Genomic DNA, 16,819 nt, shown 5'->3' with positions numbered 1-16,819 from the left:
AAACTATATTCGGATTCCCAATCATAAATCACATGCCCATTACCAATGGTGCTATTATAATTTTGTGGTTAACCAAATAATCGAGGTGATATGCCTACATATCAACATTTATGTACGTTGTGTTTACAGTACAAATGACAAATTTAATAGAGACATCGTCAATTGAACCACAATTCAAAACATATTGAACGAACAAACGTATATAGATTATAGGTAGTTACATCCGTAATACATACACGTATTTAAAATATTTTAACCTGAACAAATTCAAGTAACAGTGTATAATATATTATTATATTTTATATATAGTTATAGGTTATTAATATAATATTTATTTTAAATTAGATAAGAACTAAGAAGATTTTATAAAATTTCATTAATGCTAAAAGGATTTCAATTTAAATCTAAATTACGTCATATAACTAAAGAAAAATAATCTTAATCAAATACCAACACATTTTTAAAATGATATTTCTTTCTTTATTTTAATAGACCTTTAAATCAACCAATGTCAATAACTATCTAATTATAATACAATCACAAAGTTTCTAACTTAAAAAAAATTATTTTCAACAAAATACAGTTTCTCTCGTAAACCTCTTCTCCGCGTGCCCGTACTCAATTAGTATTTGAGATTTAGAGTACTTATTTGGTATCCATTCATCGCTATAGGGTTACCAATTTAAATACATGAATAGATAATATTTTCTTAATATTTTTATTGTTATACAGATCAGCCACGTAACAAATACGTGTTATATAATAGTCATACAAAATGTATGACTATGTGGTGGTACCTACGCAAAAACTATTGGAACTAACTTCATAATAAATACAGTGTAGGATAGCAGTAAAAGGAATTAAGATTTAAAATTCTATATTGAGCGTAACATTAATATATTATTATTATAATAAACCACTATTTTTGAGAACTATTTATAATGTTATTACTTATTTCCAAACATTTTTTTTTTTTATAGGGTAATTAAGGAGGGATATTTAATTTAAATGGTCACGACACCATTTCCTTTTAAGTCTACGTTGTGGATTCCAAACATTTAAAATATTAATATAAGGTATAATACATTATATTAATTACTTACCGACAACATTCAGATATCCGATTTGTGTTTTAGCAGTGATCGTATTGATTTGACACATGTAACGGCCTCGGTCTTCTTGCTGCACATTGTTAATATGCAAAAACCATGTTCGGTGCTTATCGTGGGACACGGTAATTCTTGGATTTCTAGTAATTACGTGACTATTTACGGTCAATATAGCAGACTGTTCAAAGTGCATCCAAGCTACCTGTGAACCAAAATATTTAAGTAAACAATAATAATAAAGCTATAAAAATAGTTTATGACATAGGTATTTAAAATATTTGTGCTATGGAATATAATATGCTTCCAAAGCCATCAACAATAAATAATTATTATTTTTTGGCTCAGTAAGTTTATAAATAGCCATTTAAAAAAGAATGATATAGCACCTTTTTACTTTTAGGAGAACGTAACATGACAGAATGATACTAATCGAAATTTGATTTTGAAAAGTAGACATTTTAGGGCTAGTAATTGGTGTTTTTTTTTTTGACAAGAACGTTTCGGCGACACTTTTAATACAAAAAAAAGTTGTTTCTTATCCTTTGGAGATATATCATTTAACTTATAAGGTTATGACATTTTTCTGATAAATAATTGTCCATCAAAAACTATAATCAAAAGTTTGAAGGTGTCGTTCAAAAAAAAAAAAAATAATAATAATTTCGTATCATTAAGACATAATATTATCTATATATTATACGACGAAGCACGATTTTTGTGCCAATCATCTTTTGTGGTTTGGTTAAGCAGATAAAGTGTGATATACTGTATTACTTGAAGTATTAAAAAAAACATCAAACATAATATATAAAATGAATACATCCATATTTTTATATCTTCATCGGCAATTTAAAAATTATTTTATAGTAAAAACTTAAATATAATATAATTGTATTTATTAAATAATATTTACATGAAAGATATGAAGTCTCGTTAAACTCCATACTTTTTGCAGTAGACTTCATTGGTTTTTTTTATAGTAATTTAGATGAAAAATTGCATTTGCCAATATTTCTACACTTAATACATTGTACAAATTATTATTAATAAAGAATAAATACCAACATGAAATTAAATATCAAATATCATCATTCTGAGAAAAATTATATAGAACATGAAGAATAGCCTGATACATAATACATAAAATGAAACTGATTAAATTTAACAGATTTTTTTTCATTTTTTCATATTTATGATAAAATTATTTTCATGATAATGTTTTTAAAACGACTAATGCTAAACTGAAATTAGAAGATAAGTGTGTTTTGATAAAAGAAAGGTGGTACTTATGCATTACTTTTTTGTAATATTAAAATAATTTCTCAAAAACTATTCTGATCACTTTTACTTTTCTAAAAAGTTCTTTTCAAAAATAGATAAAATTTACAAAAAAAAAAAAAAAAAACGACAAACGAATAATAACATTAATACAACACACAGTATGGTAACTTAAAAAATGAAAATCATTATAATATAAGTAGATGCTATATGATTGAATTCTTCTTAAATATAATAGGCTAATAAAAATATTAATGAAAATTAAAAAATTAAAATAATAAAAAATGATTTATATTTCCTTTTTTTTTAACATCAACGAGTATATATTATGTATTTTCATTTTACTATATTATGTCGATCCTTACTTTGTATTAATAAAATTAACGATTATAATTATTATACAATACTATAAAAACTAATGTGGTTTTATTTAGACTTTATAACTAAATTATAAAAGTATATATTCGTAAAGAATAGTAAGCCAGAACCTTTTTTGATCGTGAAGTTAATGTTTAGTAATAAATAATCATATTATACAAAAAATGAAAAACATTTTCTAAAAGTTTCTTTATATTACTCTAATGCAGTTAAATATTTTTAAAAATAGTAGTATTTTAATGATTTTTTTATTTTACATTAATAAATTATATTTGTTTAAAACATTAACTTCTCAATCAGAAAAGTTGATTAACTACACCATATTGTCTATTTTTTTTTACTGTTGTAATTTTCCTTTCTTAACTAAGTATTTATAGTAGTTATATCATATTATTGTAATTTTATAAGAAAAACGATAATATTTAAATGAATATGATTTAAATATATGACTTGAGATTTGCGAAAGATTTTTTTCCGACACATATGTATTATTTATTGAGGCAACCCTAAAGGGGATGTTCACGAAACAAATTAACGACACATATTGACAAAAATAAATCAATCTAAATGGAAATATTATTATAAAAAACCTAAACAAAATACAAAAATTGGTTGGGAAATATTTTATTTTTTGACAAATATAAACCATGATTGTACAGTGTACACATGATGTCAAATTTAGTATTTTTCCATTGTATTCCAGATACTTTTTTATTTTAAGTCCCTATAGTATTTTAATAAATCATTTCATACCGGAAGTAAAAGACTCAGTAAGTTGATTTAACTTTAAGAATTCTGAAAAAATAAAGATAAAAACATTTGGTTTGTAGTATTATTATTTTATCATTATTATAATTATTATTGCTATAAATTATTATTATTATTATTATGACTCTTATCATTATTGCAATGAAGTAAAAGGAGTAGTACTTAAGATAAAAATAAGTGAAAGAGGGTAGAAATTGGTTGGTTAAACTAATGTACAGCGCCCGCGGCCCTGCAGCTACCAAAAATAATAATCAAAAACGAGGGGCAACACCGGCCAAATTGGCCAATTACTCTCAGGTGGTGCCCTTCTCTACCTTAATATCGCAACTTTTGCATAACCTTTATGATATTGAATCGGTTAGTTGTCCTACGCTAGTCAAAAACTTAAACATTTCAAACATAAGAAAAGTATAGTTAAATAAGTTAGATAAATAAAGTATGTTACTTGTCAACAATACTTCAGTTAACCGTCAGAATATTACACAAATATTCTGATAAAACGTAAATATGAAAAATAAGCTTCAGAGAGATACATTGAACTGGATACAAATAACCTTATAACACTAACATTAGAATTTCTTACATGTATCATCTATGTACATTCTAGGTTCTATAGAAATATATAAACCAATATGTTGGTTCACATTCTTTGTTTATAAATATTTAAAAATTATATTAATAAATTATTATTAGATTCTGATTAAAATAATAATTGAAGCAATTGAAATAAACAGAAAATATATCGGTAAGTACATTTTTTACCAATATAAAATCTCTGTACTTAAAACAAGTAAATAAAAAGTTATAAAGTATGGTATAATAAATATTGGTATGGATTACATCAGTTAGTAGGCAAGTAATAGTTAAGAAAAAAATGTTAAATACAAACACTCCAATAATATATACTCAATTTTATTAAAAATCAAGTGTTGTAAATATATTTAAACATATTCATAAATTGTATACTTCCTAAATTTGGGTTCAACAATCGTTTTGATGTTCAGTATGCTTCTGAATACAGACTTAAACCTAAATAGACTAACCTGCATTTTATAACACAAATCACATAAGGTGAGTTTTATCAATGTACAAGAAAATGAAAATAATTTCAAATCAAAATTGATGGCCACAGTATGAGTTCGCTTAGTTATTTGAGTCGTGTGGGGTAAAGAGATTACCTATAAAAAAAGGGTGTATTCGTAAACTTTAAATTCGACACACGTGCGTTATGCTAGACGAGAATTATACAGCTGTGCAAAACAGAATGAATATCTCTGGCATTTTTGAACGGATTTTTTCACCCTTATACAGCTCCAATTGCCCTTTTTCTGGCACACGCCTCAAATGTTCACCATGTCTGTGCATAATACCGACTTTGGTTTTTCAAATGCAAACATCCGTAACGTGACACTCGAGAAAAATGTTCATACATACATAAATATGAGTGTGTTTATTTTTGGGATCAAAGGCCTCAAGAAGGTTAAATGTTGAAGTATAATATTATAACGTAGGACAAAGTTCTGAAGTACTACAAATTTCAAAAAACCAAAAATTATTAAAAAATAGTACACTTCAATACTTGAAAATAGAGGTTCAAAATATTATTTTAAGAAGTAGTTTTTATAAATTTAATGTAGAGCACCTGTATTTATTTATATTTATTCAGAATCAAAACTAAAATAAAATAAAAAAAAACTCATTTATGATTACCTACTCCGTTTATAAATATTTAAAAAAAATACATATATAGATAAATATATTTTATACTTACAAAGATACACATTACATAGGTTATAACCATACAAATATACAATGCAATCAGAAACCATTTTGTACAAATATGATTTATTGTTAATACGTTTTATCGTTTATACCTTTACCAAATACAGATAAGTTGATTTTAAGTACTATAAAGTACGACGTAGTGTTTGTATATGTAAATACGTAATTTTAGCATATTTTTTTATCAATAGTGTATTTAAACGAACATACCTGATGCAACCCATCACTAATCAAATTAGAATAAAAATTTATGTTTGAAAATATAATTTAACCTTGGAATAGATATGATGTATCAAAATATCAAATGCGATAGAAATTATAAATAAAGTATGTTTATTTGTAAGATGTAATATAAACGTATAATATGTTCGCCAAAAATATTTCCTTTATTTATAAATTACACAAGTTATATTTTATACATAATAGACATTGTATTAATCTGCTTATGTAGGCATTGAATTTTACCATTGCGGGTAAACCTACAACACAACTCCCATACATGATACACCACAGTTTCATGTTTAAACTACAGTAATGTTCGTTTAAAATTAAATTAAATAAGTAGGTATTGATAAATGTTTAATCATAAAATATTACAGCGTGCATGTCGTATTAAAATAAATTCAGGATTTCTAGTAAGTCAGTATTACTAAAGTCACCAAAGTATAATGAATTTACGTAAAACGCACAACAATAAGAAATGAAAATATTTGTTTTTTTTTTCATCTCTATAACAGTCTACAATGTTAATAAATAAGGCTTCTCTGGTTCGAGATGGGCGTCGAGAGAAAATACAAAAACTAATTAAACTTAATGTTAAAACAAACATTTAAACTTACCATAATACTAACAACTGGGAAAGCCACGGAAGAACCAACGACTAATGTAATTTATTGTATTCATTGTGCGATAAGAAATCTAAACATAGTTAGCCGATCATGTGGAATATAAAGAACTAGGTAAGAAACGTCTAGAAAAAGAGGGATTTAATTAAACATATGAGCTGATACTGTTAATAATAATATACAAATATTGAAATATTTTGTTTTTAAAAAACCTTTGTATAAAAAATCAATAAATATTATACACGTAAAATAATTAAAAATATATTGTGTTACTTTATTATATTATTATGTTGGAAATAAACGAAATGAAAATTTGATAAAAGTATAAATTGATTACAATCTACTTAAAATAATTACGTTTTTTACTTAAATAAAATAAAAAAAATAAAAAATAATATTTAATATTATAGAGACTGAGAAGAATGGTCAGAACCCGTATTTCATTTTTGTGACGAAATGTATTTTCCTTGTGGTAAATTTGATTGAAATAATATTACTTTCCATCCGAAAAATAACATAGGTATACTCATAGTTGATTCGCCAAATCCAGATAATGTGACAGTGTGTGAAGAGAGTGTTTTTTCTTCGCAGGGTTCAATCAAAATAATGGATCCTGCAGGTTTCGGTGAACGAGGAAAAATCATATATATATATATACATGTACCTATCTGTAATATTAAGCACGTATTCGATTTCCGATGGTAAAAAAAAGTATCAAACCTTGTATGATCCCAGATTTCTGACGGAGCATCCTAGCTTTACACTACGTCCTGCAGGTACTGTCACGTTCACTATGGGTTCCGTAAACTCTGGATCACCCGCAATCACTGAAACAACAAAATATTTTACGTACTTATTACGAGTATTTTCAATATTTTATTAAAATTATTATAAACATAACATTAGGGTTTTTTTTTTAGCAAATTTGTGTAGCAAATTCCCAGACACAATAAATGTATTCAAATATTATATACATTTCTGGTGAGACACGACAATGTAGTAATTTTTATTTCACTTCTATAATACAAATTAAGCGCAGGATGTGGAATGCAATCGCAAACGTGATAATCCAATATTTCTATACTATTTTTACAGAACATTTAGAGTGTATACATAACTTATTTAAATATATTAGGTCCTCAATAGCTTTTATCTTTTTTCAATTCTATTTTGCGTATTTAAAACTCAAATCTAAATAATGAAACTTCAAGAAATAATAATTCACATTTAAAGAAAATTCTAAGTATATATAACAACATCCACAAAACTTGACGAACTTATGAACTTATTAATAAAAATATAACTGAATAGACATTTCCTACGTATATAATACAATAGAATTACGTGTTAGAAATATATACGTCCTTATTATTTATACTTTACAATAAATAAACTTAAAGTAAAATAAAGTTTTTTTTTTCAAAAATAATTTTTCACTGTTATCTTAGTATCTGATGATATACATACATAATCACAAAAGAAAGAATATTAATTTTAAAATACTACACACAATAACAACAAAAATAATCAAATTTTATAAAAATTGAATTAAGGCAAAAGTTTAGAACAGGTAGTATAAAGTTCTAAAAAAGTGACCTCAAGCTGAATAGAATAATAATTATTTTTTAAGATCAAAAATAACGACTAGGTACATAAGGATATTCAAACATGAATTTCGAGCATACGCATTACTTACTATTATTACGTAAGTTCAAATTCAATTAATATAAACATCTTGCAAATTGTTGTATACTATATGTATTGAATATTATTTACCATCATTTGATTCAATATTGATATACAAAAAAAGTACCTATATGGCCTGAAGCGGTGGTTTACTTAAAACTTTGCGTCATAAAAAGAGAAATTAATTTACACTTATATAATATATATATTATTTATAACTAACTATTATTTAAAATCGTAATACTTTAACCTTCATTTTAACTTAAATAATATACCTATTATTAATTTAACTAATATTAATATAATATACAAGTGTAATGATTTATAATGTTACCAAAACACCTAAATAAGTAGTATAATTGAATATCGATGATTTTTCCCTACATACATTAGACATATCATAGGACTTTCATTTTGCATTTCGGTCCTGCACAACAACAGTGATTATTAACTAGTTGATATTGGTTTATGAATTTGTATGTTGCATAATATTTCATTATTTTTGTGTAGGTAATACGTATTTTTACAAAAATTATTATTAAGTTCTATTTCACAAAATATAATAGTTTCCAAATTTTGAATCTAAAAAAAAGTTCTTATAGAATAATACATATTTTTCTTTATAAACATTATTATTATTCAGTTTTTTATATAATAAAATATGTATAATACCAATAAGGCGATATAGAATATATATTATTATTAGTATTATATTATATTTTTTATATGTATACAGTACACACACGCTCACGTGGTATTGTTTAGAAGTCAGAACTAACAAGAACTAAATTTTAAGACTGAATTTTTATTTAATTAGACAAAATAAAAACACTAACCGTGATATAATGTGTAGAAACATTAAAACTTAAAAAATTAGGATCAATGTACTCAAAATTATTCAATAAATTACAACTTAATGGGTATACTAAATGATTTAATAATATTCTATTTCATAAACCCTCTATTAGCACTGTACACATTTTGAAAATATCACAACCAATATTATCATTCAAATAATCAAATTAACTAAACAATCATAAAAATATTTCTCTAGCATGGATTCCTGCTAATGAGGAAGAAACTAAATAAGAACTCAATGGAGCTACAGATAACTCTGATATAGAATTATTCCCATATCTATAAGACCACGATAAACAAAATTATGTAGCTATTTAATTACGATAAATCCAATCACATTATCAAATGAAAAATTCACTGGTTTAATTTATAATAATAACTAGCTTAAAGAGATCAAGTTGTCTATCCTATCACGAACCAAGGCAATTATAATAATCAGAAGAAACGTGTTTATAAATAACTATCAGGAAAGTTATACTGAATCGCGTTACATATTGATACACCTATATGTCCGGCTTACATTCTTCACAGTCAAGCATATACAAATGTCGATAAAAATATACCAAATAAGATACTGATACCAACTTTCAGAAACTCTAGAAAGAATTAAATAATATCAAAACTGATATTATTTTAAAGTTATAAATCATTAAAAAAACTTATTTTTTTTCCATTTATGAACATTACATATCATTACATAACAACAAAATACAAAATTATGGTAACACGGAGTCCTAATACTCGTAAATATTTTTTATTACCCTTTATAATCTGGTTATTTTTTAGCTAGTATCAAATTTTTACTTTTTTGATGGTTCGAAACCAACAGATAACTTAATATATTTCAAAACAATTTTCCTTACCATTTATAAAAATGCAAATTGAATGATCGAGAAAACAACATATTATACAATTAAAGTAATTAAAACTACGGTTTTTAGTTTTGACTGAAACTTTTACAGGCCATAAAGTTATATCGATTTGTAAAAATTTGTAAAAATTTTAAAAATAATAAAAAGTTTCCCATTAGGCACACAACGTTATAAATTATAATATATAATTGTTTCGGTATATAACATATTATTTGCATCACAGAGGAATATAATTTCATCGAAAACAGTAAATAGAAATGCATTTACGCTGTATATAATATATGCGTATTACGTATAGCGTGTGTAGCCATCATATAATAATATGCCTATATTATAATAGTTATACCGTGGAAATTCAACACATTTTATTCAATAACATAGATACATCTATGTAGATATAGATTTTATTTGGACAACGCAATACACTATATCTGGCTATACCTAATATAATTACATAAAAGTTATAAACAACCGGTTACTGCTGCACATAACGAAATAATCATATGAAACGTTATCGATACGATAAATTTATCGTAAGACTGTTGATGAATAGAAAGTGCCTATACATGTAGAGAAACGTATGGCCATATCAACGCGATCTTTAGCCGACAGCATCACGTATGAAGATCGCGCTAATGACACGAAACGCGTGTAAAACGCTAATCCTATCAAAAACCGATTAGATTATTCGGCCGTAGCGGTGAGAAGGCGGCGAAGTGGTGTAGGAGAAACGAAAAAACAACCGAAGAAATACAAAACCGAACGCTAAACAGCGCGCAAACGAAAAACCTGGAGAGAAAAATAAATGCTTTACATATTTTAATAAACGTGGACGAGCCACGAAGGTGTAGAGGTGGTGGCGGCGGCTGAATGCCAAGACCGGGTGATCTCGTGGGCGCGTGTGTCAGTCACGCAGCAGCACATGTGCGACAGATGCATCAATCTCGCACGAACGCGAAATGAGGAAGACGCCGCACATTATACAGCAGAACGCGGAGAAAAAAAAATGCCGCGGAACAACGACATTTGTGTTGTATTATTCAACCACGTACCCGCAAACTCTCCCTCCCCCCCCCGAACGTCATCCGGTGCCGTTGCGCCTTGTTGATTCCTCCCGCGGTTTAATATTGCATTCATCAAATAATAATAATAAAAATAAAAATATATACGTAAATCGTATAAATCGTCAACATCGTCAACAGTGTATAATGTATATAATACCTACCTATATTATATATATTATGTATAAAACAGCGGGAAGCGCAAACCTTAATCGATTTACGTTCGGTGTGTTATTATTGTTTTACATTCGGGCGCGAGTATTGTACGCACATTGTTGTCCGCATAAAAAGTGATTTGTTCCAATGCACGAGTACCGCAAAAAAAAAAAATGAAGAAATACTACGCTTTACATAGTACATAGTAGTTAGTACTGCTGCAGACACCTATAGCGTGCGCGTCAAATGACTTTAACGTCGACGAGGTTTTACGAGGGCGATCCTGCAATTTTTACAGCGGACAGTCTTCGATTTAAATCCACATCACGGATTTCTTTAACGTACATCGTCGTTTATATATTACCTAGTTTATAGAACCGAATGAAGCCACGAAAAAAATTAAAGATAGTAGTTCTACGCGAAACAGATAACAGCGGGCCATCAACGAAGCAACTAAAAAATTGGTTGTGGCACTAAAATGTGAACTTGCAATGCAGCTGAAATATTATGCAGCTCGTAATAATAATCGCACCAAAAAATAATTTATATTGCACATCTATTTTATTGAATTCAATTAACCTAACTTTTCATTAAATTAATAAGTAGTAAAACAGTCAATTCAGTAATAAAATAATAATTTATTATCATTGATCATCAATATTGGTAAATGACGTCATTGGCCGGTGAGAGATGTATACGTATTTGCGTTTAAAAGTGTTTTTTTACAACATTTGCCTACATTATTTACCAATTTTCGTCATCCACACCCACACGCGCGCACACACACAAACATAATATCATATATAGGCATAATATAAATATAAATCATGAAATGCATTATGGATTACTCGAAATAGAGCTTATATAGCATACATAATGGAACATATATTATATTTACACATTTAATATTAGTATACGCACAACGCGCTACACAAGACGTAGGGTAAAACAGACTCTATAATATTGCGCGTTTACTTCTGAAAGTTTTTTTGTAACGAAATCCGGAGCCGCACTACAAGAGCGGTGACAGTCGAGAGCGGGTGTGTCCCTTTAGGACGCTAAATACGCCGAATACACATATTATCCGATTTATCGGTTTGCATAATATAATGTGTGGGGATTGGGCGGTGGTTGTACTGTATCTGGCCGATAACCCGCGCATACGTCTTGCAGACCACGAGCAGTCGTCCCGCTGTACACAGTATCAGTACAGTATATATATTATATGTGTGTGTGTGTGTGTGTGTATATATTATAAGGCGGCCGACCACTACCCAACGGCGGCGAATAGCGTTTACAAACACGCATAATATCGTCGGTCGGGTGCATGATTTAATCGCGGTTTATCCCAAGGTTCGATTTAATATTGGCCGAGACGTTTGTCTTTTGACTCTACGTACAATATTATACACATATAATATAAGACGCCCCGGAGGAGAGTTCGGGCACCCTATCCGCGCGCAATCCACCTCAAAGTTTGTCCGAGTAAACTAATATTATTATCACTGCCGGAATTCGACGTTATACTGCAGCGGTCGGGTACCGTTGCGTTGGTCAGAGCAGCGGCAGAGCGAGTGGGAAGAGCTGATAGGGAACGGGAGAGGATGAGTGGAAGCTGCAGTACGTGCAGGAGATTTAGCGGGCTCCCAAAAAGGACTTCCGGACGCGCCGGCAATTATTAACACCGAGCACAATCCCCGGTATGATTAACCCGGTAGTTATTACGAGCAAAACCGCTGTTTAATATCTCTCGTCGTGGTGTGGAGTGGCGTATGTATTGAAAAATAACAGTCACCGGATATCCGATAATAAGTAATAACACACATCGGCTGAAGAACATAACGTGACTGATGGATTTTGGATTTCCCTTATAGAAGCCCAGTAAGTGTCAAGAAAGTATTTTTAAAGGTCAAAATAATTATTATACGGACCCCACTCCAGAAGCCATAAGATTAAAAAATACTGAAAAAAAATTCCCCAACAATAACACATTTGTTTAATATATTATAGTAATGAGTTATATAAATAAAACTGCACGATATAGTAATAATTAATAATACATATAAATAGCAAATATAAAAAGAGGAAAACACACATAACTGCTCTGTAATGCAATTCATTGTAAATTTCAAATTTGCATCGTCATTGAGTATAATACTATAAGTCACTGTATGGTATGTGTTAATAAATTGCATATTATACGAAAAACTACTCTGAGCGTAGGCGGTCAATCTGTCTATATTACTTAGTATATTTAATGTTATATAAATTGTATTGTTATTAAAGTCATTTATTTTACTATAAGTATAATACAGAATAGGTTGAATTCATGTTTGCCAAAAACATCGCATTTGAAAATATCATTTTTGTGTATATAAAATATAATAATTTATGTGCGTTAAAAGTTTCGATTAGGTACCAAAAATAATATTTTGAAATTAAAACACTATAACTAATAATGTTATTCTTAATATTGCCTACATTTTTAGTTAAAATGTCAATTTGAAAAATATTTTAATATCACATACCACGACAATATGAGTAGCATTACAGCCTGACCTCCAATCAAGTATTACATAATTAATTGCTAAGAAAAAACTGAATTACGTATATAACTTAATCGTCTTAAGAGGACGTAGAATTAAAATCTACAGTTTAAAAAAGATCATAACTTACTTAAAAATAGTAATATCAATAAAAAGCTACGTGGGGCCCTGGATAGTAATCCTACCTTTGAATTTTATAATAGGTCAGTTCACTCTAATATCAAAACTAACAGCACAATATTGATACTGGTGAACGAAAATTTGCTGTGTCGTAAGTGTGTAAGACAGAGACAACACATGCAGGTATTACGTCCTCTTAATCTACGCTAAATTTATACTGTAAATAATATGTAAATAAAGTTAATCTAATGGTGTATTTGATACCGATGTTATATAAAAAAAAAGTTGTGTTAAATATTTTTGGTTACATTATGAAATACTTATGAAGAATTTTAAATTAAATCTACAAGCCTTAAGCTATAAAAAATTAACATTTGAAAAATGTTTAACTACAAAATAGTTTGGAAATGTTGGTGATTTTGACGGGAAAAAATTTTCATTTATTGGATAAAAATCAAAAATGTTATATGTCTATACTTAGCAATAAGAGTTAAAATATTTTGAAAATGTTAATATGTGAAAGAAATTCTAATATAAATATTTGTTGTAAAAATTTCAAGTATCTAGTATCTAGTAATTTAGTTTTGAGTTAAACAAAATCAATTTAGTCAAAAACTAGGTTTAATTGTTTTAATTATTTCTCCGCGATTATTAATTTAAAGTATAAATAGGTACTAGTAATAGGCATTTTTATTTTTAACCCTCGAATGAACTAACCAAATCTAATTTATCACCAATAATACTCTCAAAGTTGAAAAAGCTAAGATTTTTTTCTACTACAAAAAATTTCTTTAGATACAAAAAAAAAAAATAATAAAAACACATAATATCATCATTGTTATCTAAATCAATACTATTATATTATATTGATCCGATCAGAATCTAAAACAAGCTATGTATTATGTGACAACATAGAATATATAAAACATATAAAACTGTACTTGAGATACAAATTTAAATTGCTTTTATTCAATTAATTAACCATCAATTAATTGAATGTTTACTATTGATTATTGAACTATATCGCGTTCGTTACTGATAACACAAAATATACATGGTTTCTCATGATTATAATTTTCAAACTCTACATTAAAGTCTTCGACCTATCTAGATACATGCATGCAGTTATTATGTATACATGGTTCTAAATTCGGTAAACGCCGACAATAAATTTCCTAGTAAAGATCAAAAGTATTTTCCACTCGCTATTCCCAGAATAATACTGTATTTAAAAATAATTCAAAAATTGGTCAAAGTCTGGTCAACTTTTAAAATGATTCTAAGATTCTATGACCTCTTTCTGAAATAGTGACTAAAATGTTAACTTGCGGTTCAGTGCATAACTTTCGATACTTAGACTTGAGTCAACATAAGTAAATAACATGATATATATCAAGCGTTTATCATATTGTATTCGATGAGTTTTCATTAATATCAGAAAATTTGAAAAACAAAAATGTATGCACATTAAATTCCTCCGTTTATAACTGTTTTTGTAATTATATGTTTATATATTAGAATGACGCATCTTATGTGATTCAAACGTTGTTCAATTCGTTATTTATACACGCCATATGCAGACAACACGGCATTCATTTTATACCTTTATATCTGTGTCCATAAAAAAATACCACCTCTTATATGGGACTGTCTAAAACTTATTATATTTTATTTTATTCCATCCTTAACTGACATAGTAGACATTGTCGACCCATGACTTAAACCATCGCATCGCCTGTCTGCGTTATTACTTCGTTTTCGCTTAGCGTTGTTTCAGACTATTTTTTTCTTTTTACTCAGCTCCTAAAAATCGTAGCGTGATGTTAACTAGTCTATAATATTCTTCAATAATTGGGTTATTATACACAAATATTTTTTAAATCCAAACGATAGTTTCAAAGATTAACTCGTTCAAACAAACAAACTATTCAATTTTATTATATTAATATAGATAACTCTTCAGTGTAGTATTCTATGTATTTTGGTATTGGAATATATATGTTTATATCATATTACATTATATATATATATAAGTATTTAATACATATTTTATATATATAATATTACAATACACCCATTTGTGATTCGTGTAGAGTCAATTATACGAATAAGCATAATAAAGCAATATCTTAACAGAATTCCAAAAATATACAAGAAATAAATTCCATATATTATAATATAAGAGAGAAACATTACTACCAGAACTTCGATAAAATATGAATATTATAAACTTCTTAAAGAAAACAAAAAATTAATTTATGCTAAAAGTACCCATATTACTATAGATAAAATTTAAATTGTATTTTTTAGAACGCCAATATTATTTAGATCAATAATATAACAAATTATATAATACATACATATACAATATAAAAATACTCTGATGTTTTTGATTTAAAATAAAAAAATTACAGTAGCAATTTTAAACCTAAATTCAAAATTTCAGGTAGTATTCTATAGCTTGCAAGTGTCCAATTAGGTTATTTTATCAATTAGACCAAGTGTCTAATAAAATGTTAGAGATTATAAACGGGAAAATCAGTTTTGAACTATTCACGCATTCTACGTAATAAAAATGATCCTGTTCTCCATGTTTTCATACACCGAACGTCTAAATATCTAATGAGTTATGTAAGGTTGAGTAAGAGAGAATTATATTGTATATTAAAGCACAAAATAGTAATTTTATACAAAAATAAATTTCTAATTAAGTATAACAACGTAGGTGTCTATTTAATATATTTTATTTAAACTATCACGGCATAAACGCAATATTATATTATTAAGGTTTTAAAATTTGAATTGCCATTACTATTAGTAAAAATAAAAAGTGGAAACCGTTTTGCGGTAAGTACATTAGGTGTCGAGTGCGGAGTGGGTTACTATTATAGGCTTGTTAAATGTAAATTCAATGATACCTATATCATTCTATACGAAAAACGATTCTGAACGGAAACTGTCATTAGCATAATTATATATATATATATTGATAAAACTATTAAAGTCATTTGTTTTACTTTTAGTATTATAATTTATAAGTTATATTTTTAAAATATCAAGTACACAATATACAATTACTCAATACTTGTATAAACAGTTTACCATATTATATTGATTTTACTTGATAAAAAATTATGAAATGAGTAATCAGAAGCTGGAAGGTGTTTCGCACGTTTAAGATTAGATATTTAACTAGATATAACGATACAAGGAAGATCATAATAATATATTATACGTTTATTATGTAATACAATCTGAGTACGGCGAAAATAATTTTATACAAAAGAAAAAAGTATATTATTATTCACTTTTTATTTATATGAACACGGTAAAAAAAATGGTTTCATTTCATATGTCTGC

At 27.4% G+C, this 16,819-nt stretch overlaps 1 protein-coding gene across 2 annotated transcripts in view; it reads right to left on the bottom strand.

The window, feature by feature from the left end:
- The window catches only part of LOC132921563 (neurotrimin-like), an 85,963-nt gene that overhangs the window by 51,465 nt on the left and 17,679 nt on the right, over nt 1-16,819 (bottom strand). For both annotated transcript variants that reach the window (XM_060984643.1, XM_060984644.1), the window contains exons 2-3: nt 6,881-6,987; nt 1,104-1,311 (exon numbers count right to left, since the gene is read on the bottom strand). In XM_060984643.1, the coding sequence (XP_060840626.1) occupies nt 1,104-1,311; nt 6,881-6,987 (315 nt within the window). The remainder of the gene's footprint in view (nt 1-1,103; nt 1,312-6,880; nt 6,988-16,819) is intronic.

The sequence above is a fragment of the Rhopalosiphum padi genome, chromosome 2 (genome assembly GCF_020882245.1).
Source record: "Rhopalosiphum padi isolate XX-2018 chromosome 2, ASM2088224v1, whole genome shotgun sequence".
NCBI lineage: Eukaryota > Metazoa > Arthropoda > Insecta > Hemiptera > Aphididae > Rhopalosiphum > Rhopalosiphum padi.
This window is presented reverse-complemented; position numbering and strand designations above follow the sequence as displayed.